At 42.4% G+C, this 27,838-nt stretch overlaps 1 protein-coding gene and 1 long non-coding RNA gene across 12 annotated transcripts in view; one reads left to right on the top strand and one right to left on the bottom strand.

The window, feature by feature from the left end:
• The window catches only part of LOC123785946 (uncharacterized), a 61,690-nt gene that overhangs the window by 12,648 nt on the left and 21,204 nt on the right, over positions 1-27,838 (top strand). For 4 of the 9 annotated variants that reach the window (XR_015723137.1, XR_015723135.1, XR_015723134.1 and 1 more), the window contains exons 2-4: positions 243-410; positions 15,237-15,359; positions 18,837-26,698. This is a non-coding gene — a long non-coding RNA (uncharacterized LOC123785946). The remainder of the gene's footprint in view (positions 1-242; positions 411-15,236; positions 15,360-18,836; positions 26,699-27,838) is intronic. The other 5 variants (XR_015723140.1, XR_015723138.1, XR_015723136.1 and 2 more) reach the window with 5 other exon arrangements.
• MYZAP (myocardial zonula adherens protein) overlaps positions 8,678-27,838 on the bottom strand; it is an 88,248-nt gene continuing 69,087 nt past the window's right edge. For 2 of the 3 annotated variants that reach the window (XM_045787754.2, XM_045787670.2), the window contains exons 12-13: positions 17,070-17,170; positions 8,678-9,616 (exon numbers count right to left, since the gene is read on the bottom strand). In XM_045787754.2, the coding sequence (XP_045643710.1) occupies positions 9,520-9,616; positions 17,070-17,170 (198 nt within the window). In that variant the 3' untranslated portion in view covers positions 8,678-9,519. Of the gene's footprint in view, positions 9,617-15,483; positions 15,565-17,069; positions 17,171-27,838 lie in introns of all 3 variants that reach the window. The other variant, XR_015723133.1, reaches the window with a different exon arrangement.

Here is a 27,838-nt window from a genome sequence, read left to right as displayed (position 1 = left end):
TGTGCTACTGCATCTGTCTCTCTGACGAACCCTGACTGATACAGAGCCCGATAGCATCAGACTGTTAGGAACATCAAGGGTCCGTCATGACTTCAGGGGAAGAGGGCTGACTGAGGAGAGGGAAGGCTGGCCTTTGCTGTGCCACTTGCTATGTACTGGGCATGTGAGGAAGACATGGGAACCAAGAGTCATAAACAAGTTTGAAGCAAATTTTATTTTCTTTTGTGTTTTTTTTTTTTAAGCATTCATTTGGGAATGGCACATGCTGAACTTTAAACCATAGCAGCCACAGCTAATGAAAAATTAATAAAGAATGGTAAACCTTAGACTTCATTGAACAATAATGGCTGACATCTGTGTACCGTTCATCAAACCTGCTCCTCCGGTCAGTCCCCACACTGCTTTCTCAGGTGAGTAGAGCACTGGAGACTAGCCCCACTTTGCAGAGGGAGGCACGAGTGCTGGGACCTCCTGCCACTCGTCCTGCAGCCTCATCTGTCTGTCCCTTAGCACAGAACTTCGCAAATAACTGGCAGGAGCCTGGCCAGTTAGGGGAGAGAAATACAGAAGGCAAAGGGAAGTGGAATCAGGCATGAAAAAAGCAGAGTGAAAAAAAGGAAAAGAAAGGAACTGGTAGGGAGGGAGACAGAACAGTGGAAGGGACAGTAGGGATAAAGTTTCTCTGCACAGAAATCAGAAACAAAAGCTTCATCGGAAGCCTTATGCTGAGAAATTCCCAGATAAATTCTTCATTTCCCTTCCAGCTCTAAAATTCTGTTCTACAAAATGTCACATTTTCCCTCTTTGTATTTTACTGTGATCCCACTGCAACAAAAGATTTTCCTCAGCTACCCAGGGGCTTAGGCTGTAAAGTGCATGTACTCCACACTAAAAGTAAATTCTTGCATTAGTTATCCAAACTGTTTGAAATGAGGAACCAAATTTTCAACTCCTATCTCCCTCTTTATCAGCAAATAGTAATTTAAAGCCATTTACCAGGGCTGTGGTTCCCGGGTAACAGACTGTGGCCTATTAAAATTAATCCCGACAGAAGATCCTTGCTGCTTTCTCCAAGCACATTCAGGCCGTTGGTTTATGAACAGGATGAACAGACGGCCCATCCCAGAGGGCTTGAGGGAGGAAGCGCGTTAAAATGGACGCCTGCATCTTTGTTTGCTCAGCTGCTTGGAAAAACTAAGACTGAGGGAAATGGGATTAATCAAGGGGGCAGTTGCCCATGGAAAAAAAATAGGAAGATTCTGGTGAGAAAATCCCAGCCAAATAAGGTTCAAGTTGAAGAGAAAGAATTCTTTTCTCTTCAGACTTACACATGGCTGAGTGTTATTTGGTGACAAATCTCCCATTTCTGGCCACCACAGTGTTTTATGATGTTTGAGATAGTGTGGGAAGAGATATCTTAGGGGAAAAATAATTAAATGTTGATTCTCAAAAATTTCAAGTAATTTTACCTTTAACAAATTTAATGAGGATTATTGGTTAGATATGTGATTATGATTGAATAACATCTTTCTGTGATTTTTTTCATATGAACAAACTCAAGAACCAGAAAATAATGTTCTTGTAAGATCACATACACTGATCTGTGGTACAGACTATATAGACATTGTAGCTGAGGCCCCTCCTCTCAGTTTAGGAGAAAGAATCTTGTCAGAATCAAGACAGACTCTTGATCTAAAATATCTTCCCCTCCCCTTGACTTATTTCACTTCCCTTTGACACACGGACTGAAATTCCAGCAATAAGATTACTAGGTTAACAAGGATCTTCCTTTAAGACCATAGAGATTTCTAAAAGGGTTGTGGCCTATCAGCCATTTACACCTGAGTACGAATTGGTTCCAAACAGCTGTCTGACAAAAGGCCAGCGAAGGTGATAACCTACACTAAAAGAGTGGAATTTGATAGGAGAGCAAGGGAGGAAATAGAATTTCGAGCTATCGGAGAGGAAGAGTAGACCACAGAGAGTATTACAACAGGGTTTACATAGCAGGAAGACCGCAGAGGACCTCCTATCCAGGATTGGGAAGATACGGAGAGCAGGCAAAAAGGAAGAATGTCAGAACCAAACTTTGCTTGGAATTGGTTCAAATTCCATGCTGGAGGGCAGACCTCCTGTATGTGCATAGACCTTGTCAAAGATCTTTCATAAGACTTGGGAGTACACTGTGTCCCAAAAGATGGCTATAAAATTACTTCATTAAAAAATACACTCAGATAGGTGTGTTTACACTTGTGCTCGAGGAAAGATGGTTTGCACATATATTTACCAGAAAATAGAAAAGGAGAGTAAGGGAGGTAATTTGCAAAGTCACAAAAGGGTGAGATGGTATAATTTCCTTTCCTTTCAAGTGTTACAGGGGAGGGAGTTCAGAGTTGTGCCTTCCATGGAGGGAAAGAAGAACCAGGCCTCTACCACAACGACAGCACACCATGTATCTCACTCTTTGGAGTCTGATGTCTGTCAGAGGCTATGAAATAAAGACACTGGTGGCCAGCGGGAGGCTGGAGTTAGAGAAAGCTGACTACGTGTCTCCTCTCACGAGACCTGGCCAGAATCAAGTGTCTGGTCACCTTTAATGTACTGTCTTGCACAAAAAAGAACACAACTCTGAAAAGCTTCAGCTAGGGGATGTTAGGGGAGAGGCGCAAGGGACGCCCATGGAATATATAGTCGGGAGAATTATTCAGAAAAAGAAAAAGCCCTTGATTTTCTTCCTAAAAATTTGGAGGCGAAAATAGTTAAGCCTAGTATATAGGACAGTGAGGGTGATCCAGATTCGAGAACTGAAGGGGTGGTTGTCAATCCCCAACTGTGTTTTTGCAGGGAGAGGGTTTACGTACCGCTAACTTTGTGGCCAGTCCATTAATTTCTCTGGGTCTCCATTTTCTCCGGTTTTAAATGAGGGTATTGAACCAGACAAACTCCAAGATGGCTTTCAACGCTTAAATTATATGATTCTAGGATGATTAATGTTATGATACATTCTTTGGCAACATCTGCATCTATTTAAGCCCATAAATGTTGAGAAGAAATATTTGGTATGCAGTAAACCAGGAAGCAGGTAGCTCCCTTTAAATAAATACTCATCCAACATTGATGACGTTTCAGGTTTTATCAACCCTTGCTGTACTCCCATACTTGCCCGTATCTTCTGGAACTGGATAGTGTCTTCCATCACCTAGAATTCTTGGGCTTAATTTAATTTTTATATCTAGTGGATGACAGTTCTGAGTAATTTAAGATTGTTTATGAGGTTTAAAAAAAACCCTGAAGTTGTCAAAATAGAAGACAAGCATAGTATAATGAATGATGTGGGAGGAACATCATTTCAAGCAGACGAGAGAAAAAGGTGCTTTGAAGGAAAAAGTATTTTTTTTTATAATGCATAGGAAAAAAATTACATAATTTAAATAAAGGGTTGCAAATTGTGGGTCTGTGGCCACATCCAGTCTACAGATGGATTTTTTGTTTTTTTGGCAGGACCGAGTCTCAAAATCATGAATTTGAATGACTTTAAGATGGGCATGTACTTATCATCTGGGTGAACATTCCCCCAACAACCATTCACCCGTTATCCTACACCAGACCCTTTGCACCTCTGTGCAGACCCTGGGCACAAGAGCATTTGAGTTTGGGTGTGTCATGCAAGTGTAAATGAAGAAGTTTGCCCAACATTTTTCTTTTCTGCAAGGCTATAATTAATCCCACGGAAACTTCCTAGCTCGCTGGTACAAGATATACACTTGTTATAGGAGAGTGTTCTTTACCTCCAGATGTCAAGTTTCGTAAGGTCTTCTGTGTTTTACAAATCCTCACAAATGGGGTGCCTGGGTGGCTCAGTCAGTTAAGCGTCCAACTCTTGATTTTGGCTCAGGTCATAATCTCTCTCTCTTTTCACCCTCTGCCCCTCCTGCATACTGTCTCTCAAATAAATAAAATCGTTAAACAAATAAAAAAAGAATCCCACAAATGATTCTCAGATAATTTATAAAATTAATGTTCCCCTAGATTATTAATTTGAGATAACAACTTTTTTTTTTTCCTGTAGAATTCAATGTAAATGGTGAATTTTAACTCAAAAAGACTCAGCCTTTTCTGGGAGGAAACCACTTGCCTTGTTTTATAGTCAGACTATTAAGTGCTGTAGCCAAAGGTTATAATTCTGTTATTTTGAACATTTCCTAAAGAATTATTTGTAAGCATTTCAGACAAAGTCATTTTTTACATTATAATACTTTTTTACATTTACATTATGATACTTTTTTACATTATACTTTTATCTATTAAAAAACCATTTTAAAAAGTCAAAGAAAATGATGAATCTTTATGATCACCGTGGAAACATCAGCGTCTTTATGACTATATTTTCTATTTTCAGTTCCATTTTGGGGATTTGGGGACAAAAAAAGGTTAACTTGAGACAGCCCTAATTTCCTTCCCCACCCCCCCAAATGTTTAAATAAATTCGTGGGTACCATAAAGATATTTTATTTTAGGGTTGGGCCACAAAGTGACCAGTTAAAGTTTTTTCAGGCTGAATGTGTTTTGTTTAGGAGGTGGCAAGTTAAGAGGAAAGGAGAGAATTAAAATATTTGCAAGATGTCATTAATCTCCAGCAAGAGCCTAGAGTTGTTTTTTTTTCCCCTCTTCATTTCAGAACTAATCCAGCTTTCTGTTATTTGGCTCAGAAAAGTCTTAAATCTGTAACAAGAGAGTAACTTCCTGTTCTCAAGAGTATGGCTGCCAAAGAAAACATTTACAAGAAAAGTCCCAGGGCCAAAAAATTGCCTACTAATTATTTCTGAACCCCCTCCCAGCCCTAATTCAGGAAGGTGAATGCTGTAAATGCTGTATGTTAAAACTCGAAAGTATGTGTTGAAAAATTAAGAGAAAACCCCTAAGAACTGTTTGCTATTTATTTATATTTTATTGCATTCAAATTACATGAGTTTTATGGCCCTTGGGCACAAATTAATGTTTCTTAGAATATTTTGTTCGGAATTCCACAAAGATTATACTATACCTTTATCAAAATACATTATGGAAATTTTTACCTGGTACCTTTCCAATTGAAGAAGGGAGAAGCCGCCCCAACATTCAGGATCTGACCTAGTACTACTAGCTAGGCTGTGATATTGCTCCAAGTTGGCCTGACACTCAGCAGAGAGCTCTTTTTTTTTTTTTTTTTAAGATTTATTTATTTGAGAGAGAGTGCAAGTGGGAGGAGGGGCAGATGGAGAGGGGGAGGAGATCTTTTTTTTTTTTTTTAAAGATTTTGTTTATTTATTCGACAGAGAGACAGCCAGCGAGAGAGGGAACACAAGCAGGGGGAGTGGGAGAGGAAGAAGCAGGCTCCCAGCGGAAGAGCCTGACGTGGGGCTCGATCCCAGAACTCTGGGATCACGCCCTGAGCCGAAGGCAGATGTTTAACAACTGAGCCACCCAGGCGCCCCGGGGAGGAGAATCTTAAGCAGGCTCCATGCTGAGCAAGGAGCCCATCCAGGCGCTCCATGGAGGCTCCATCCCAAGGCCCATGAAATCAAGACCTGAACTGTAACCAAGAGTCAGATGCTCAGCCGACTGAGCCACCCAGGCTTCCCACTCAGCAGTGAAGTCTTGGTGTTGTCCTTGGTGATCTGTCCATTCATTGCAAAGCCAGTCAAAGTCCCAGAGCTTTTGGTAGAAATGGACAGACTGTAAAGCTCATGGAAATGCAAAGGCTCTAGAATAGTCAAAACCACTTTGAAAAAGAAGAACAAAGTCAGAGAGCCTATGCCCCGTGACTTCAAGCCTTATTTAGAATAAGATGGGCAAGTAGATCAATATGACAAAGTAGTGAGTACAGAAATAGACTGATGCAAATATGGTCAGTTGATTTGCAGCAATGGTACCAAAGTGATTCAGGGGAAAATGGGTAGTCTTTTCAAAAAATGGTGCTAAATATAATCTACACCATGTATTAGTAATCTAATCCTGTCCAACAAATTACCCAAAAATTTGGTGGCTAGTCTCTCTCTGGTCTTTTTGCCTCTGGCCTCACTTTCCAGAAACGCATCTCCAGCCTCCCTTTGGGGTTTTCCCTTCTCTGACAGATTCAAATGGGTTATCCTCAAATTCGCATATGAGGAAAAGGAGACTGCAGTTTATTTAATCTGTTTATCCAGGCACATTTTTTCCCGTTTCCTTCCTGCACAATCCCACTCACTAGTATTCATTGAGTCTCTAGTCTGTGTCCAATAGGAGGAAATCCTTAGATTTGCAATCCTTAGACCTCCTTCCCAGTAATTGTAGTAATAATGGCAGGTATCAGCTGCGGGCATGTCTCTGGGGCAGTGCTGGAAAGGTTTTCCACGCTCTCTCACGTGATCTGCACAGCCAGCCTATGAGGGGAATGTAATTCCATTTCTAGGCAAAACTGCTTATGGGAGCACTGAGCCTGAAGCAGGCCTGACCAAACGGGTATTGTGACTTAGTGGCAGGATTGAGACCGACTCCAGGCTTTCCACCTGTGTTCTGGAATCAGGCCTGCGTGGTTTCAGACAATTTTCATCTCTTTGAATTTCAGTTTCCTTGTCCACAAAATAGCACTAGTAACATCTCCCACACAGAATGAGCGGTTGCAAGGATTTAGTGGATATATGCTGGGCCTAACTCAGTAACTCTTGGTCTCCTGTATTTCCCCAGCCAGGCCTTTTTCTGGAAGACTTTCCCTTTGTAGATTTCTTCATGATTATCGACGTTTGGAATGAGTCCCCTCCTTTATGGGAAATTACCCCCAAGGAGCTCACATCATGGGAGAGACAGGAAATGGACATGATGATCAGTCATTAGATATAAGAGGACAAGAGAAGCCTCGGAAAAAAGTCCCCCTGGGATTCAGAGACAGTAGAGGTCAGGAGGAAACAGACTCCCTGGCAATAGTTTTGGAGAGGAGAGGGTCTCAAGGTGCACATACCTGTCTTCCCCGCATCTGGCAGGCAGCACCAGGCATGCGCTGGTTGAAATGAATTGGGCCTCTGAGTCTGGATTATCAAGAAGAGTGCTATGGTCTGATGTGGCCTGAGCCAAGACAGGAAGGAATCCTGCCCTTCCTGTCACACGCCCCCACCCCACCTCTTGTCCTTGGGGGACCACCCTAGAGCTCCTGGAGCAGGAAGATAGCATTTACTGGGGAGGAAGAGGGTTCCCAGGGTAGACTCAACACCAGCTCAGGGGCCAGCCTTGGTTGGTACACCCTCTAGTGGGAGGAGGGCATGTCGTATCATGCAACTCCAAGCAGTTCCCCAGTGTCCCTCTTGCCCTGCCAGGCCTGAAATCTGCCCTCTGGGACAGGTCCCACCCAGACTCAAACTCAGTCACATGGCCTGAATTTTTTTCTGTCTCCATGGCTGGCTCTTTGCCTCTGACTAAGCAGCAGGCCTTCTCTGATTCCAGGATCCTGGGGGAAAGCCCACTCCCTCAAAGCCCAGGCCTGTTTCCTGTTTGCTGCCCATGTTCTCTCTGGGCCCTGGGGATGCCTACAGGCCTGCAGCTCACACCTGCACAGTCCCTCAGCTCAGGGATCCAAAGGCAATATCCTGAAGGAACTTTTTTCACTGCCTGTTTGGGGGACAGGTCTGCCTAAAGCAAGCAACTTTATTCACTCTTTCATTTCTCATTCCCAGTGTTGGCAAAGGGGTCAGGAAACCCCATTCTCATCTTGTTGTAAGAATTTACATGGACACCAATTTCAATAGGACCAGTTGGACCACATGCACCGAAAGACTTAAGTTTGCATAATTTTTGACCCGACACAGCGATTCCTCTTCTAGGAATTTATCCTGAGAAAGTAATTAGGCAAGTGTACAAAGGTGTATGTACAAGATGATTCATCAGAGGACTGCTTAAAAAAGTAAAGACAAGCTCCAAAATTCCAACATGAGTGGATAGGTCGAGTCAATTATCGTACATCGGTAATACGGAATCCAGTTAACTGAGAAACAGTGGCCTAGATCTGCATATCCATATCTGTACTGAGTGATCACAATATAGTAAGTGAAAAGGGGTTACAAAGTATGTAATGAGATAGCATCGATTAAGTGCCTACTGTGTGCCAAGCACTATTTTAGAATTCATGGTTATTAACTCATTTAAATTTTCCCACCAACTCCAGCTAAGACCCCATCTAATAGGGGCTTGAAGAGGTTCTATAACTTGCCCAAAGCACACACTAGTGACTGAGCTCAGTCTCCAGAGCCCACATGCCTAAATATCACGATTCTGCTTTTCAGTATAGTGCCATATGTGTTTTAAAAACAAAACAAAATAAATAGTATGTGTGTTTTAAGAAAGCTAAGAAGGATTGAAATGAAAATATTGATAGAGGCATTATTATAGGATGTTATTTTTTTTATTTAGCACAAAACCTTGCATACAAAACTCATTTCAGGAAGATAAAATTACTATGTAATACTAGAGTTAACTAGATAAATTTCAGGGTTTAAACATCCACACCCACACACACACACACACACTCACACACTATCTTATGGTTTATAAATGCTTCTATGGACTGTACCGATGGAAAGATCACTGTGCCCGGACTTGGACATTCCCAAGCCCCATTCTGCTGTCTACCCCTTCTACCTGGTCATGGATGAAATAGAGACAACGTAGGTAGAACAAAATATATGGCATTTATTCAACATGTGACATAGGTTATAATATCAAAGTAGAGCATGCATGAACAAATTATTCATTTAACAAAAACACCAATTGATACTGAAAACATTAAATGATTACATGTCCATAACATACATAAATTCTCTTTCAGTTAAAGTGAGAAAGAAAAAAAAAAAAAAGCACAGGTGCAATAAATACACTGATTTTAGTGAGACCCATGAAGGCATAAGGCACAAATTAAACCAAGGGATTAGCACATCAGAATGAGGCACTTGTGCCCGCAGGAGGCCAGGCTCCACCCGTGGCTCCCACAGCCCCACAGAGATCCTGGGCACCAAGAGGAGAGAACACCCTTCCCTGGCAGGGCCAGGTCTCCCCAGGTGCCCCTGCGCCTGTAGATGGGCTTCTGGGCACCAGAGAAACATTGCCTCTAATACTTTTATGGGCGAATAAAACCTTCATGCTGTAACAAATGATCCTGGCATGAATAACATGAAATTTCAAATTAATGCCCCTTTTTCCTCCCAACCGAAGGCTAGTAAACCAGAAAATAAACTGTGAGGGAATTCTCCTGACAGAATTTCAGTGTCTACTCGGAAAGCTAATGATGGCCCAGTAAAGCATGGTTGGGTGTTTGAAATATGACCTCAGAAGCTCTCTCTCCTGCCCTCCCCTTTCACCTCACTTTTCCTTCATGTTTTAGAAGTAGATCAGAACCTCAGTCTCCTTTCTAGCTGAGACTTGTGTAGGGGGAAGCAGCAGCCACCCTTCCCAGACGTCGAGCCGCATGGTTCTAGGGCCTTTGTCCATCTGTACAAAGTGTGTGTCTCCACGTGCCTAAGTCAGAGTTTTCTTCATGGTTAACTCCAAGACCCGTGTGTAAGGGGTATAGTTCCTGGAAGGCATCGAGATTTCACGAGTCCTACCTGTTGGGCTGAGAAATGAGAAAAGGCGGGTTAGAAAGATGGAACAGAACTCTGTGCTCTATGTAAGACGGCTCTAGGAAACGGTTTTGCCGCCACTGTAGCCTACAAGTTTATATAAAGTCAGTTGAATCTTGCATTTAAATATTATAAGAGCAGCCTTCATTTTTAGCAACTTTTTTTTTAAGATTTATTTATTTGAGAGAGAGAAAGAGCTGAGCAGAGGGAGGGGCAGAGAGAGAGGGAGAGAGAGAATCTTTAGCAGGCTCCCTGCTGAACACAGAGCCCGATGCGGGGCTCGATGGCAGGACCCTGGGATCATGACCTGAGCTGAAATTAAGAATCAGACGCTTAACTGATTGAGCCACCCAAGCTACCCTTTAGCAACTTTCAAAGGTTGTGCTAAGCATCGATAATTCAGAAAAATAAAAAACCGTGTATTTAGGGAACTCCTAATTTGGTGGAAAGAGATATACATGAATAACTGTAATAGAATGTGTTAGGTACTATAAGAGATGCGTAATGAGCTGTGCTGGATATTCTCCATTTGCCCGTTTAGATTACTCTCCTCTGTCTCCACCTCACTCTGTGCCCTTGGGAAGCTGACGGTCAGCATCCACGGGCTCCTTACCCCTTAGCTTCCCGTCGGTTCTGACCAATTGGGCACTGGTAGTAGGGGATGAGAGACTGGAAGAACAGAGAGGTCAGGACCTTCGTTCCTTCCTGGCCAGGCTGCAGCTTGGTAGTTGGCAGCATTCCCCTAGCAAAGGCCACAGCTTACAGCTCCCCCCTTTGTCCTCCTGGCTTCCTCCCTCTGCCTCTTCAGTTCCAGGCTGGTAACAGCTTCCAGTGGGCTAGCTCCAGAGTACACCATTGTCCCTTGTTCACTTCTCTCAGAACTGCCCAAACCTTCATAAATAGTCCCTTCATCTAAGTATCTTCAGTCTTCCTGTCCTGTCAGGACCCTGAGCAATACAAGAATTAACATATTATGGGCACACTGAGGGCAGAAGGAATTAGCAGCACTTAGGAGGGCATCTGGAAACGTGCAGAGAGAGGGGGAATCTTGCAGGGTGCCGAGGCACTCCTCAGGTGGTCAAGGAGAAGGGAATTCAGGCAGAAGGGATAGGCTGTGCAAAGGCAAAAAAGGGTGAGCACAAGGGCCGTGGGCGTGGAAAGGAGACCTGTTGGGTAGGATTGGAGCAAAGAGTTCATGGTGTAAAGTGGCAGAAGACGAGGCCTGGTGGAGAAGGGCCCTGTGTGTCCTGCTAAGGAGTTCAGAAGGGGACACAGAGTCACTGAAGATTTGTAAGGAGGGGCAGGATATGCTCATCTTTTTATTCTAGTAAGATTCCTTGGCACCACTGAGGGTTGGCTGCAGAGGGGTTAGTCTGGAGGCAGAAGGTTAGGAGATTTTTTTGCTATTTAGTTGGTGAGAGAGAGATCAAGAGAACTTGAATTCTAACTGTAGCACTGGAGGCGAAGTAGCAAGGAAAGGGTAGGGAGACACTGGGGAGGTAGAATTAACCAGGATTTGGTGGCTGAGATGGAGAAAGTCTCCCATTTCTCCTGGACATATAACTACCTTTCCTAGCATCCTTTGTAATTTGATGGGCCATGTGGCTAAATGGACAGAAATGATGTATATTACTCATAGGTTTAGCCTGTAAAATCCTCCTACATAATCCTTCATGCCCAGTCTCTTCCCTTTCATGCTGCGGATATAGTGGCAGCCCAGGCAGGTGACTTGCTGGAAGAATCCGGGCTCCTGAGTGACTGTGTGTAGTGAGGCCCCCATGCCAGGTAGCCTTGTACTGTCACATGAGAAATCAGTCTCGATTTTGCTAAGCTGAGGTCTGTGGGCTTTTTGTTAACAGAAGCTACCTTCCTTCTCCCCACTAATGCAGTGACCAGTTGCGTGTATGAGACAGGAGCCAGCTCCCTTCCCTGAACGGCCCATAACCTGTGATTCACAAAGTTAACTACTGTTTTGTCATGTGTCTTCTCTATTCCCTCAGCCATTGGCCTAGTTCACGCTCTCTGAGTCCTGGAGTAGCATTCTAAATGGTCTCCCTGCCTCCGGTGTTAGCAGAGTCTTCCTCCTCCTCAAATCCCTTTGACAGTTCGCTGTCAGAGACATCTTCCAGTGATCGAAGCGTAATACCGTTCTTTTGCAAAGTCTCCCCATCGCTTGTGCGATGAAGTCTGAGCTGCTGTGCATGGTCTTAAAGGCCCTCCGCCATCTCCTGTCCTATCTCCCGTCTGGCCTTGCTAAGAAACCAAGCTGTCACCGTTGCCACACTGTCAATCTCATGTCGTCCCCTCTGCCTTGAATGCTTCCCTAATGCAATGGATCTGATGAATCCCTGCCTGTATTTCAAGACAAACCAAACGTCACCTTCTATATGGCCATGTCCTGCAGTCTCCACCTTTCTTTTTGTGCTTTTTGTCTGTTTCCTTGAGCAGTGGTGCTCAATTTTCTGCTTCCACAAGGTCCACTTTTGCTAAACTTTCCTAACAGTTAACACTTCCCACTACCCTGCGGTGATTTTCAACGGTAGTTGGCTTACAGCTTCTTAATGGGGTGTATTAGAAGCTTGGGGGGAATTTTAAACTTCACATGTCTCCCCCCCAAGAGATTCAGTATGTCTGTTCCATGCTCTCCAAACTACCCTCTCCACATAAGCCTTGAAAAGGACTGTCATATAGGCTTTTTTTTTTTAAAAAGATTTTATTTGAGAGCGAGCACACGTGTGTGAGAGAGAGAGTGCGAGAGAGAGCATGAGCCGGGGGAGAGGCAGAGGGAGAAGCAGACTCCCCACTGAGCAGGGAGCCTGATGTGGGGCTCGATCCCAGGATCCGGAGAGCATGACTTGAGACAAAGGCAGACACTTAACCAACTGAGTCACCCAGGTGCCCCTAGGCTTCTGACACACCACTGGTAGCACCCCATTGTCCCCTCTGATCTACACATCCTCTGCTACAGTGTCCTGAAGGCTGAAAACCACGCTCATCTTCATGACTCCAGCAGCTCACTCAGGCCAGGCACTGAGCTATCACGAAATGTATGGATGAGTAAGGAAACCAGAGGACAAGGGATTTCCAGGAGTGAGTGGTCAGAGTGTCACCTGCCACAGATCTGGCAATTGAGGGGTCCTCAGTGACCTGACCGGGCAGTTTAGTGGAGTGCCAGGGCAGAAGCCGGATGGTGATTTGTGCCAACCACTGTGAAAATTCCATGTAGCAGAAATGGTCTCTGGTGGTAATATCCTAAAAGCCCGTAAAGTGTAGAAATATTTATAAAGGTGGGCTTTCCAGGTTTCAAAAACAGGCTCTGATATCCCAACCTTTCAAAAAGAAGTGAGGTATTTTATTTGGTTGATCACTAGGAAACAACAGGATTTCAACAACACAAATGATTTCAACCACAGAACTGAAATTCAACCATTTTCTTTAACACATTAATGCTATTGGTAACCTTTTATTATTCCATAAAGGGGCAGGTCCCCTGGGGGAACAACAGCAGTGTCAGCATATAAAGCTTTGACAAAAAGCTGCTTTGTGTTCTGGTCTCTACAACAGAAGTATGAAAATGTTGGCATTTTAAAGCACTTACTATGTGCCTGGCGCTTATGACCATGGGGAATATTTTCATTACATCACACCTATTAAGACATAATTTATGAGCTTGCTGGAGACCACGTGTCACTAAGGGGCAAGTAGAAAAGTTTCTTTTTTGTTTTTCATCTTTCTCTTTGAAGGAAGGCTAGCCAACTGGAAATTGCTCTCAGTGGCTTTCAGTAACATGTATCAAACCTTTAAATCAAACTCTTGAGTCTTTTCTAAAAAAATAGGTGTTTAAAAGCCTCTGAAATCACAGTGAGTGCCTTCTCCCCTCTTTCCTCCCTTCTTGGCTCTGTTGTAAGATCCGTGCTCTCCAGAAATGTATGGAATGCAAGGGTTAGATGAAGAGGGGAAGGAACTGAGGAGGAGAAACTGGAGATAGAAGGTGATATTCAGTCGACTAGTCCTAGAGAACCCAGGTCTCCAGCAGGCTGGTGGCAGTGGGACAGGAGGGAGGAGACAGCCCTATATGGGCACTGAGGCGGGCCTGGGACACAGGTGTCTGCAGTGAACTGACCTCAGGGCCCGGGGAAGGTGGTGGCAGCATCGAGGGAAATAGGAAAATGTGCCTACCCTGCTAGGCACTTTATGCCTGTATCCCATTTCACCAGCCCAGCAGGCTCCCAAGGGAATTACTGTCAGCATCTTTTGGTTCTGGTTGAGAAACTGAGACCCAAGGAGATTAGGGATTTGCTCAAAGCTGTAGATACAGGGAGAGGCAGATCAGCCAACCCATGTTTATGGAGCGTTAAGAAAGTACTAGGCTGGAGAGGAGAGCCCAGGGTCCCTGTCCACCGGAGTCCGCAGTGCTGGCAACAATGGAGAAGTGGTGGGGGTGTGGGGAGGAGGTCACAAAAGGGGCCTGCGGGCTCTGTAAGTAAAGAAAAGGCTGATGTCGAATTTTTCCAGCATAAAAATCAAGCAGCTCTAATTGTAAGTCAGACGCTGTTAGCAGGAGCACAGCATGAAAGCCTGCCAGGTAGAGGGAGAAATGAATCCGAGGTGGCCCGTTCCTCTCCCGTGAGGCTGCATGCCCAGTGCCCGGAATACACCGGGACCACTCTGACATTTCAGCTGACAGAGGCCGCCTCCATCATGGGGCCTTCCGGGGTTTTATGCACTGTGTAGAGGGTTTCAAACCACGGAGAGTTTAATTGGAGAGCTTAATGCATGCTGAAGCACTATCAATCATAACCACCAGTAAAAATTAATGAAATTGTCTTAGCACCCCCAAATTCACTTATATTTGATCTAGTGTCTTACATGAAAAATCAGAGTTTTGGTGTAGTTAATAGTAATAATAGCTATTCTTTATTAAGTAAGTGCTTAACTAGTTACCATGCTTAATGCTTTGTATATATGTTTTCACTTAATCCTCATAGAAACCCTATGAGATTTGATATTGTCCTCTTCATTCCCATCTTAAGGATGAAATAACGGAGGCTTCAGAGTGATTAAGTAGCTTGCCCAAGGCTGTGCTCAGCGGGCAGCTGGTGGGCAGCAAAGCCCCATGGCCCGAGGTGCCCTAACTGGACCACACTGCCAGATTCTTTGTGCAAGAACAGGTAGTGAGAACAAAACTCATGTGCAGAATTAAGGCTTAATGCAATACTTTTATTGATCTAAAACATTTTGGAGGGGGCCATTTTCAAAATATTCTGGAAAACACCATGGGATCTTGTATTAGTTAGATGCAAGTTCAAAGTCCACATAAGAACCAGGAATTTTGTTAGAACATACACAATTTAGGAACTCTATTAGTATTTTAAAACGACACATGTACCGCACCAGGACGCCAAAGGCCTCGTTCCAGTCCTGGCTGTGCGGCTTCCAGTGAATCACTCACCTCTCTGAGCCTCGATTCTGCAGTCTATCAAACATGGGGATTAAACTCAACGGGGGGGGGGGGGGTTCCAGTTTCATTCAAACAAAATCTTAACTTGGGGTCCAACATCTAAAACACACTAAAAGCTGAGTTTCTAAGTTTTGTGTTATTTTGTTTTTCAGGATGGGGAGGGTCCCCGCAGGCCAGCTCCTTGCTCACCTCCCATCCCCAGAGGCATCCGGAGGCCTCTCCCTGAGCCCCAGCAGAGAGCCCAGCGTGCAGCGAGGCAGCTCTGAGAAGCACAGGTGGGAAACTACTGCTCTGAATTCTCTCTAAAGACCCCGTGCTCCTTGCCACTCACACCCGCATGGCACCTTTCACGTAGTAGGCACTTAATAAATATCGGAGAGGAAACGAATGGAATCTTACCCTGCCTTTTCGGAAATGCGGATATGTAGCTTTCATTTCCTCTGCTGATTGACCTACGCAGTGAAAGCGCTAAGATGGATCCTGGGGGAAACCAAATGTTACATTTATGGAAAAGCTGCTTTTAGATGCTGAAGAGGCTTCCAAGTTCACCATGGCCATAAGTTAAGGGTCTGTCAGCACTTCCATTATGAAAACCACTCTGTGGTTTCATAACTTAGCCATAAAAGTTTGCTTCGGGCTATCCTTCGGCATACAAATTGAAAACCTTGTTTTAAGCCAAAATGTGGGAATTAGAAAACAAACAATTTATTGGTTTCAGACATAGTTTTGTACCCGTCTTAAGCCAAACAAGATTTATTATGTGGGCAGTTAAAGTGGACTAAACCACTTGGTTCCTGAAAAATAAAAAAGGAGAGAAATGGCCAAACTATTTATATTTCAGAAGGAGTCCCTGGACATGACCATTCTTTTTTGGCTATATTTTTATCAGGGACGTTGTCCCCCATCTTGATGAGACCTCGAGTCTACTTACGTAGCTTTTTCCCTGTTGAGTTAAACCTGTGAAATCACCTACTCTAAACCACTGACTTTACAAACTGGGAAGCAGAGGCCCCAGCAAAGGCAGTCTGGCCTGAACACATCCTGCTGCTGGCGAGGAGGACTAGACCCAGGTATTCAACATCCCAGCTTGGTGGTGGGCTCACCACCGTTTCCCACCAGATCTAACCATTCAAGGCTCTAGGATTCTACATTTTTCTGGCCTAATATCTAACACAACACACACAAATGCCCCTGATCACACAGGAATTCACCATCCTACACACAGTACATGAGGTACTTTGTGACTTTGGTTACCTTTAGGTAACTGGTCCGAGCACAGTTTTGAGCACCTAGAGATGATGGGTTAGTTACTGGGTCACAGACTCTAATCTTACTGGGGAGAGACCCAGGCCTGGGTGTGTGGAGCAGCTTCAGGACAAACAGGTCAGTCGTCGAGCTCAGAAATGCAACTGAACAAACTAAGTTGTGGTTATTATTCATCTGTCGTGACTGAAACATCAATTTATTTGTGATGCTGAGCCAGTGCTTAACTAGACTGTGTCGTGGCACCAGGGATGAGATGAGTTTGTTCAAGCTTTAGATCCTCCCTCCTCTGTGTTACCAAAGCACCTCGCAGTCCCTCTTGCACTGTTGTAAATATCTGCCTCCATGTCTGTCTCCCCTTCCAGACTGCATGTGGGGCAGGAACCAAATCTCATTACTCTCCATAAGCATCTCGCACAGGGAAGGTGCCCAACAGATGTTTGCTGAGTGAATGAACGAACGGACGGGGGAACAAATGCATGCACTGCCTGACAGGGCCAGTCTCTCTCGGCCGTGGCTTCCCCACGCTTCTCTTCACTACCCCTGCCCTGCACAATGCTCCCGCTCCTAGAGAAATGAGCCAGACCCCTCGGCAGTTACCATTTATCTTTGCAGAAATATTTTTGATAGAAAGAATGCAATTCTGGTAATCACAGCCCCATAAAGTATTTTCTTAAGTCAAAGAGGAATCTGAGTCAGAAAAATAGGAAATTCCCAAATACCTGGGGAGAAGATCACAGCCCACTCCAATCTCTCTGGTCTCCACCTCAGGCTTGGCCTGGGTTTCTATTAAATAGTCCAGCCTGCTTTGTAGTTCATTATTCTAGAGAGGAGGAAAACAGTACTTTTAGTCAAGCAAATGGGTTCCCCCACAAACACGCATGATACAATTTATATGCATTATCCGATTTTGCGCTAGGACATGGACATCTGTCATAATGTATTTAGTGAGCACGTCTTACACAGTAGGAGTTAAAGAAATAGATTGCCTCCTTACAGTTTTCTGTGCATGCACATACACGTATCCAATTTTACATCAGTGGAAACAAAATACCCCGTTCCATGCTAAATGTGGGGTTTTTTCACTCAACAATTTGTTGTGAATATCTTGCCATGTTTATTTTCTTTTTATGTCAACAAGCTATTTTAATGGATTCATAGCATTCCATTGTGTGGAGGTACATTATTTAGTCTCATTGATGGCATTTAGATATTTATCACTTCTCTTGCAATTATAAATAAGGTACAGCTCATGTTTTAATACTCCCTTATTAAACTATAAAATGAGTAAGTCTATTAATTTAATTTAGTGGGAAATACCTCTATAACTTAATAATTAGTATTTCATAGGTTTGGAAAATTCAGAATCTTAAACATATAAAGTAGAACAAGCTCCTTGGGATTAAAATTAGCGTTCTAAATAGTTTTTTTCAGGCCAGAGCCAAACATTACATAGGTTGATGATTAGATGCTCAGGAATTGGAAATTTGCCCCATGGGGGAAATGAAGGACAAAGAGCAAGAGGGTTGAGGCTGTTGGAATGAAAACAGAAGAATCAGGATGGTGCCTGACACCTAAAGGGCAAACATACACAAATTCCAGAAGGAGGTTAACAGTGGTTATCTCTGAGTATTGAGTTAATTTTTTTTTAAGTTCTTTATTTTTCTGTAATGTTAAATTTTCTCTTTTTGTATATTACTAGTTTAATTCTTTGGTAAGTGTACTCTTTAGTCCCCATCACCTATGTCACCCATCTCCCAGCCCACCTCCCGCTGGTAACCATCAGTTTGTTCTGTAAAGGTAAGAGTTAATTTCTTGGTTTGTCTTTTTTCCCCTTTGTTCATTTGTGTTGTTTCTTAAATTCCACATATGAGTGAAAGCATATGGCATTTGTCTTTCTCTGACTTATTTCGTTTAGCATTATACTCTCTAGCTCCATCCATGTCATTGCAAATAGCAAGATTTCATTTTTTATGGCTGAATAATATTCCATTGTATAAATATATAGCACCTCTTCTTTATCCATTCATCTATCAGTTGGCACTTGGACTGCTTCCATAATTTGGCTTTTGTAAAAATGCTACTATAAACATAGAGGTACATATATCCCTTTAGTTAAAAGTTAAATTAGTATTTTTATATTCTTCGGGTGAATGCCCAGTAGTGCAATCACTAGATTGTAGGATAGCTCTATTTTTAATTTTCTGAGGACCCCTCCATACTGTTTTCCACCATGGCTGCACCAGTTTGCATTCCCACCAACAGTGCAAGAGGAGTTCTTTTTCTTCCCATCCTCACCAACACTTGTTGTTAGACTAAATTTTCATGAGGCAATACCATATCTATCTTCTTAGCTATATTCCCAGTGCATGGCAGGTCAGAGAGACAAGATAAATATTTATTGAATAAATAAATGTATAAATACTTTTATAAGGAGCATGTTATTTGCATGATTAGAAAAAAATTAAAGCATTTGTCTTTTCTTTTAGGTTGGACCTGAGGCTAAAGCACTCTTCTAAGGCTAGATTAACGCATGAAAGTTGAGACGTTCTTTGAAAAAGAAACTCCTTTGTTTCAAAAGAAAGAACGTGGGGTACAGCTCAGCAGTTCCTGCTCTGAACTGGTGATACCAAAGAGCAAAGCAGTGGCTCTGGTACAAACTCCTGTTCTGTAAAGGTCTGTGGATCCCTTCAGAAAAAATGGGCAACGGTAGATAGGGAGAGAATGCATTCCAGATAGCCCAGCAGCTGACAAGCCGTGACAGATGGATGGGCTCCAAATCTATCACCTAGTGCTCAGGATGGGAGAATGTTGCTGGCTTACTGCCCGAGGCACAGCATTTACACACACGCACACACGTGCACACACATGCACACAGCTTCCCCAGCAATATATGGATTCTCCCATTCATAAGGAAAGAAACAAAGGCAGAAGAGGCTTGCCAATTAACAAGCTCCAGGAATCCCACCGCCTTGTCTTTTCTCAGGGTAGAGTTTAGTAATGACGATTTCACATAATTCTGAGCTAACTACCTGCAGTTAGGGGGCATGAAAGAAAAACAAGGCTAGTAAATATGCCCTATTGATACACCGAATATAGTCAATAGTAGACAAGTAGCCACAAATCCTTTGTTCTATTTCAGGCGAACTCTATGTGTGCACAGCAGATACCCACTGAAAGCTGAAATGAAAAACCTGTACTCTTAAATTTCAATGCAAAAAAAAAAGGAGTACCAACTATGTATCAGGTTAGGTGAAGGGAGCTAGTTAGCAGTTAAAGAACTATGGCAAGATTTGCAACCCCTGAGTTTGGTCTTTTGGGGGTAGAGACAACCAAGCAGAAAATAACAGTCATAAGTCCCATGCCGGAGGGACCCACAGAAGAATATTAAGGGGGAACTCGGGACGCCGAACTCAAGACGGAAAATGAGTGAACTGCATGAAGGTTTGCTGGAGTTATGCAAGGGAAAGAGAGTAAGAGAAACAAAGGGCTGAGTATTCCAGGATTTCAGAACATACCAGGTTGAGAACAAGCACCTTATGCAGTATACAGGTAGCAAGAGTTAGTTACGAACGGCTACATCTGCCTTTACGAGGATTTTATACCCCAAATTCTGTAAGCCCAGAGTCAACGCTAGATGTTATTGCAATCACTGGGCTTCCAGATGGAAACTGTCTTGCAGGGAAATAAAACTCTGGGCGAAAGGAAATAAAATTTGATTAGTCAAGGAGGCCACTGCAATTTCCTAGTTCAAGGAGCGAGAGCTGCATTTATGGCGTTGAGGAGTAGGCACTTAACCAGTGGATCCTCCTGCAAAGAATAAACTCTGGACAGAAGACAAAAATCTATTAAGGTCTTTGGAGACTGAATAAGGACAGGCAAGCTGTGAGGGGGAGTGACAAGCTTGGAGTGGGTTCTCTGTGACTCATCAGTTTGTTTTTGTTTGCAGTTTTGCCCAAGAGCAGTACAATCATTGTGGCAGCAGCACACTTTAGAAATTCAACAGAAGAATCATCTTTCTAGTACGAAAAAAACAGTAGAAGGAGCCCAGCATAACCAGGACTGCCAAGAGTAAAGGGAAAGCCAAAAAGAGAGTCAAGAGAAGGCAGAAACTTTAAATTCTGTCTGTAGACTCAGATCTCTGGCAGACCCCCGAACCATGCATGTGCTGGGCTAACTGAAAAGAACTGAACTCGAGATCTGAGCCATCACCCACTACAGCACGGCAGGGTGGGAGTCAGTATAACCAAATTCATTACCTGAAACAAAAACCTCAACACTGTTCAGATAAAACAATCCGAAGTCTCCACAACAAAACCTTTACAATGTCCAGATTATAGGCCAAAATTACTGAATTTGTCAAGAGTCAGGAAAATGTGACCCATTTCCAAGGAGAAAGAGAAGCAACAGATGCCAATCTTGATGTTTGTTGGAATTTTCAGACAAGGCCTTTCAAGCAGCTATGCTCAGTAAGGTCAGAGATGCTACTAATTGATGTAGTAAAAAAAAATTTATATATATATATATATAAAAAGAACCAAATGGAAACTTTAGAACTGGAAAATACATTGCCTGAAATGTTAAAAACTCACTAGACTGAAGAAAAGAATGGAGATGACAAAGGAAGGAGTCCGTGAACTTGAAGACCTATTAATAGAAATCAGGGGCGCCTGGATAGCACAGTCAGTTAAGCATCTGGCTCTTGGTTTCAGTTCAGATCATAATCGTAGGGTTGTGAGATGGAGCCCCACATTTGGCTCCACGCTCAGCACAGTGTGCTTAAGACTCACTCTCCCTCTGCCCCTCCCCTGCCACACTCTAAATAAATCTTTTAAAAAATAATTTGATCACAATAAAATGAAGAAAGAAAAGATTGAAAATAATACATGGAGCTTCCTGGAACTATGGGACAATTTCTAATGCCTAACATAGGGATACTAGACTCATAGAAGGAAAGGATAAAGAAACTAGAGCAGGAAAAGTAGTCAAATAATGGCTAAACATTTCCCAAATTTGGTGAAACATAAATTTGCAAATCCAAGAATCTCAGCAAACCCCAAACAGAATAAATTCAAAGAGAACTATACCTCGGCACATCCCAGTCAAACTATTGAAAACCACAGAGAAAAAAATCTTGAAGGCAATCTTATTATATATGGGGGAACAATAATTTGAATCACCACAGATTTCTCGTCAGAAACCATGGAAGTCAGAAGACAGCACTAAGAGAAAGAAACTGAATGCTCTATGATTCAATAATGAAGGTAAAAGAGCTCGCTTTCAGATCAAGAAAAACTAAGTGACTTTGTCCCCACATTGCTACACTACACAAAATGCTACATAAAAGGCCTGAGATTTTCAGGAATGAAAGAACATCAGAAATACACTGTATGAGTAAATATGAAAGACTATTTTCTCAATTTCTCTAAAGTACATATGACTATTAAAGCAAAAATTATAACAATGTATTGTGGGTTTATAGTTACCTATAATGACTGACAGCAAGGGGAGGGGTAAATAGACCTATATCATTGCAGGATTTCTACATTTTACACAAAGGAGTACAATACTACCTTTAAGCGCGCTATGAACAGTTTATTAGAGAAAAGGGACACAGCAAAATGCCAATAGATACATTAAAATGGAATTCTAAAAAATAATCCAAAAGAATACAAGAAAGAGGGAACAAAACAAATAAAACCAGAGGGAATAAACAGAAAACAAATAGTAAAATGACAGACCTAAATCCAGTCATACCAATTATTAAATGTCAATGGACTATACACTCCAATAAAAGACTATAAGAATATATTTTAAAAAGCAAGACTTAACTATATATGGTCTATACGAGATGCACATTAAATACAGAAACATCGATCAGTTGAAAATAAGTGGGTGGAAAAAGATATACAACAGACGGTAAACTTAAGAGGGCAGGAACAGCTATATTAATGCCAGATAAGAGAGACTTCAAGACAATATGAACAAGGCAGTGATCGACATTTCATAATAATGTAAACATCAATTCATCACCAGGACATAATAAAAAATGTATATGTATCTAATAACAGGGCTTCAAAATATATGAAGTTAAAATAGATGGTCTAAAACCATAGTAATGGATTTTAACACCCCTCTGTCAGCAACTGATAAATCAGATAAACTATCAACCACCTACATCTTTTTTTTTTTTTAAAGATTTTATTTATTTATTTGACAGAGAGACAGCCAGCGAGAGAGGGAACACAAGCAGGGGGAGTGGGAGAGAAAGAAGCAGGCTCATAGCGGAGGAGCCTGACGTGGGGCTCGATCCCAGAACGCCGGGATCATGCCCTGAGCCGAAGACAGGCGCTTAACCGCTGTGCCACCCAGGCGCCCCTCAACCACCTACGTCTAATTGATACTTACAGAACACAAAAACAGCAGAATGCCTTTTTTTTTACACTAACCAAGAGAAACCATGTGCTGAGCCATAAGACAAGTCTCAATAAATTTAAAAGAATTAAAACCATACAAAGTATGTTCTCCGACCATAACAGTTAAATTGGAAATCAAAAACAATACAATAGCTAAGAAAACCTCAAATATTTGGAGGTTAAACAACACACTTCTGAATATAAGTCAAAGACGACTCTCAAAGGAAATTAGAAAATATTTCAAACTGGATGATACTGAAAATACAACGTATCATAGCTTGAGGGGTGCCACTGAAGCAGAGGGTTCAGGGACATTTATAGCTGCTGATAGAGCTCTAAAATCAATGGCCTAATGTCCACCTCAAGGAGGTAGAGAAAGAAGAGCAAACTAATTAGAAGGAAGGGAATAATGACTATCAGAGCAAAACTCAATACAATAGAAAACAGACAATGGAGAATATCAACAAAACCAAAAGCTATTCTAACTTTTTAAAACATCAACAAAATTGATAATCTCCCAGCTAGCCTGATCAAAGAAGGGGGGGGGTTGTACAAATAACAGGGATCAAAGAGATGCTGAAACAACTGGATATCTATGTGGAAAAAAATATTCCTTCACACCAAACACAAAAATTACCTCCAAGTGGATTACAGATCTCAATTACAAAGCAAAAACTATAAAATGTTTAGGGAAAACCCTAGGAGAAAATCTCTGTGACCTTGTAGTAGGCAAAGATTTCCTAGCACACAAAAAGCATAAACTGTAAAAGAAAAAGTTGATAAACTGAACTTCATCAAAAATAAAAACTAAAAACCGTATGTTCAAGAAAATGAAAAAGAGCACCTGGCTGCCTCAGTCAGTGAAGCATGTGACTCTTGATCTTGGGGTCATGAGTTTGAGCCCCACGTTGGGTGTAGAGTTTACTTAATTAAAAAAAAAAATGAAAAAGCAAGTCATGAAATGGGAGAAAATATTCACAATACATGTATCTAAAAAAGAACTGATATCCAGAATATAAAAAGAACTCTTACAACTCGGTAAGAAAACTAAAAACTTGATAAAATGGGCAAAAGATTTGAACGGACACTTCACAACACAAAATACATAAATGGCCAGTATGCATTTATAAAGACACCCGACATCACTAATGACCATGGAAATGCAAATAAAACCACAATGAGAGACCACCTATACGCCCTCTAGGATGGCTAAATTGAACAGACTGATGATACTAAGGGTGAAGATGTGGAGAAACTGGAATATTCGAACTGCTGGTGGGAATGTAAAATACTACAGTCCCTTTGACAAGCTGTTCGGCAGCCTCTTAGAAAGTTAAACCTGCATCTATCATTCAACCCAGCTATTCCACTACTAGGAATTTACCCAAGGGGAGTAAAGACCTATGTTCACATAATGACTTGTACAGTAATGCTTACCGCAGCTTCATTCACAAGAGCCCCAAACCGGAAACTCAAATGTAGGTCAACAAATGCGTGGATGGATAGATATGGCGGATTGCCACTCTGCGACAGAAAGGGAGGTCTACAACATAGATGCAGCTAGAATCATTATGCTCTGAGGAAGACGCTAGATACAAGAGCATCCATACTGTAGGATTTCATTTACCAGACAATGCAAACAAGTCTGCAGTGACAAAAAGTGATAAAGTGACCCCTACCACCGAAAAAAAAGAACAGATCACTAGCTGCCCGGAGTTGAACAGAGAAACAGGGAGTCTTTGGGAAGTGGTGGAAATGTTCCGCATCTAGATTGTGGTGGTGGTTTCACAGGTACGTACAACTGTCAAAAGTCACTGAACTAGATGTTGTTTGTTTTTTAAGCTGTAATTGACAGATCACATTGTAGTTTCAGGTGTACGACATGATGATTCGCTATTCATATATATATACACTGTGAAATGTCCACCATAATACTTCTAGTTCCCATCTGTCACTATACACTTCGCACAGATGAGGTTTGTTTATGTAAATGATACACAACAAGGTTGACAAGCAAAAGGAGGTGAGAGCCTGAATATGGGCAGTAGGAGACAAGTTAGAGGAGGAGGGACGGACTAAGAAACAGTTAAACCAGAAAATGCTGGGACTCCGTCCAGGAAAACAAAGACTCTGCACCCTGTCCCACAGACTGGACCTAAAGTGAACCCACAAAGTGCAGCCTCACTAACTATTGCCTGGCTTGTGCTCTGTAGCCCATAGCTTCCCTGACAGCGCTTCCAGTTCCAGGGTCGTCCTGCTTTCAAACACCGCCCCCTTGTGTTCAGATGTGAAATGCAGTTCAGGAGGCTGCGTGCCTTCCAGCAACGAAGGACCTGGTACTGCACCTTTTGGCATTTGTGGGAAATTATGTCACAAATGTACAGCAGCCACGTCCTCCCCCAACTCCCTCGGGCCCAGGGGAGGGAATGGCTGGAGCCATAGCACATGCGCTAAACAAGAATGTATGTCCAATAAAACGCAGACATGGAGCCCTGGTGCCTGGTGCTGCTGCCCCACTAGTACCCTGGAAAATTAATAAAAGTCCCAGGAATGCACAACGGACACGTGGAGAGCTTTACGTATCAGACAACACACATTAAATGCAGGATGAACAAAACCAAGACGTGGGACTTCTTTCCTCTGACCTTTGAATTTTGCTGTAAGTTCAGGATTTTCAGCAGAGAAAAATGGAATGAGTTCAGTTCAGAGTTTCAGAAAGCTGATCAACCTTATGGAGGTGTATTCTTAGGATTTTATTTCAGTAGCAGTTTCTAGATCGGAAACGGAATGGGATATTCCTTCTTCAGGAGGTGGGCAAATATAAGTTGTTGGGAGAAAAAAAAGAATGGCCATATTTTTGTATCAGGAAGATTTTGAATTGTTTGATGAAAATGAGGTCTGATGGGGCTAGGCTAGCGCAAACTTCTAGGGATCTGGTGGGAATGGGGGGCTCAAAATCTGAGTAAGCATCAGTAAGTACCAATGATGGATTGAGACCAAAATGATCCACATTTGCTACTTTAAAAAGGAAGGTGGAGAGGAGAAGGAGGAGGAAGAAATATGTATCAGGGACAATGAAAGGAGACCCTGGGGCCCAGACAATTGGAAAAACAGTAAACATATATGGCATTTACAGTGAGCCATGTACTTTTCAAATCACTAAATATGAACTAATTTAATCCTCGTAACAACTCTATGGAGAAGACACCATTTTAAAGAAAACTCCCTTTTACAGATGAGCAAACTGAGGCCCAGAGCAGTTCAGTAACTTGCTCAAGATCCCGTAACTAGTAAGTGGCAGAGCTGAGATTTGAACTCGGGCAGCCTCACTCCAGAGTCTGCAATTAGGCCCTTAATAAAAGGTAGCTACTTTATTAATAAGATGGAATATAAGAGGTTACCAGATATGTCTATCAAAACTTCGCAAAGATATTTGAAATACCACTTTTGGCATCATTATAGTTTAAAGCAGGCGATTGGAAGCTGTGGTATAAAAATGACTGATGTTAGAACAGGCCAAGAGCATAGGAATTTTTAGTGGCTAACAGAACCCTGTATTGTAAAGCAATAAATACAATTAAATTTGGAAAGTGTCAGTGTTATTTCATAGTCTTAAAAAGACACACATGGCCCCCAATTCTGTCATGACTAAAATTGGCCTAACAGTAGGCACAGTGCTTTAGCCACGACCAATTCCCGTGCCGAGGCAGTTTTCAATATAGTTCGCCACTAAAATGAACCAGGGCTCCTTGGAGACAAGCCAATATCATATCTTGAAACAGGACAAAATCAAGGATGGCAAGAATGAGCCCAAAAGCATCAGGAACCCTGATATACAGGCGAAGAAGCCGATGGAAGAGAAGTCTCCCCGGCTGAGTTGCGACAATTGGGGCATCGACAAAGGAGAAGAAGAAAATAATTATCATGGAAATAAGGTAAGTCTGAGAGATGCCTTGTGTTCAACAGTGTCTCTCAAAGGGAAAGTTAATAGAAAGTGTACACAAAGATAGTTTTGATAGAAAAGAAGGGGGCGCCTGGGTGGCTCAGTCGTTAAGTCTCTGCCTTTAGCTCGGTCATGATCCCGCGGCAGGCCCCTTGCTCAGCGGGGAGCCTGCTTCTCCCCTGCCTGCCACTCCCCTGCTTGTGCTCTGTCACTCTCTCTCTCTGACAAATAAATAAAATCTTAAAAAATAATAGGAAAGAAGGGTGACCATAATAAGCTATGTCACAATTTATACTCATTTTTAAAACTAGAAGGCATTTAGATATAAGGTGATACAGTTTATAGAGCATTAAATATATGTTTGTATATAAAGTTTCTGAGTATAAAGAATAACAAAAGGAATTATAAGTCAGATCACATCAGGACTTTAGGGCCCACAGGAGGACTGCGTGGTGTTGGTAACCCTACAACAGCCGGGTGGAAAAGGGGCAGAGATCCACCGCCATTAGTGGTCACATACAGTTAACAAGGAACCAACAGTCAGCAGTGTGTTCGTAACTTGATAAACCAGTCAGGCAGCCTAAAGAGGAAAACCAAGTACTCAAACTCAGTCTCTCATCTCCTAGGAGGTGAAATCTCTACCTGGCCCAAGAAAGTAGGGTAAAATATTAATAAGGAATGCATAAAATTTTAAGAGTCAAAAACTAGGTCAGTGTATCACGATGATAAGGGGTCCTGACTTTGAATCACCCTGAAGCCACCTCATTCCGAGTGCATCCCCCCACCCCCCGCAAGAATCAGCACCCTCTGACCTCAGCTACTCAGAAAAGTTATTCTGTTTCCTTTGGATCTGAAAGATCCCTGCACCTGTCTGGAAAGTGTTACAATGATGTCAACTCTTAGAACACTTTGAAATAAATAAAACAATAGCCTTGGGAAGATACCAAAAAAAAAAAAAAAAAAACAAGAACAGAAACAATGAAGAAATAAATTAAGCCCAAGATATTTAATATGTTAGACTAAGTTAAAGTGTTAAATGTATTATTAAATCTTGTCATTATGTACCTTATTTTGTATGTGTTTTATCTGCTGTTTAAGTGGCTGCAGGAAGTGATCAAGACGAATTAGCCCT

The sequence above is a fragment of the Ursus americanus genome, chromosome 36 (genome assembly GCF_024610735.1).
Source record: "Ursus americanus isolate L20-20 chromosome 36, mUrsAme1.1.p, whole genome shotgun sequence".
Taxonomy (NCBI): Eukaryota; Metazoa; Chordata; class Mammalia; order Carnivora; family Ursidae; genus Ursus; species Ursus americanus.
This window is presented reverse-complemented; position numbering and strand designations above follow the sequence as displayed.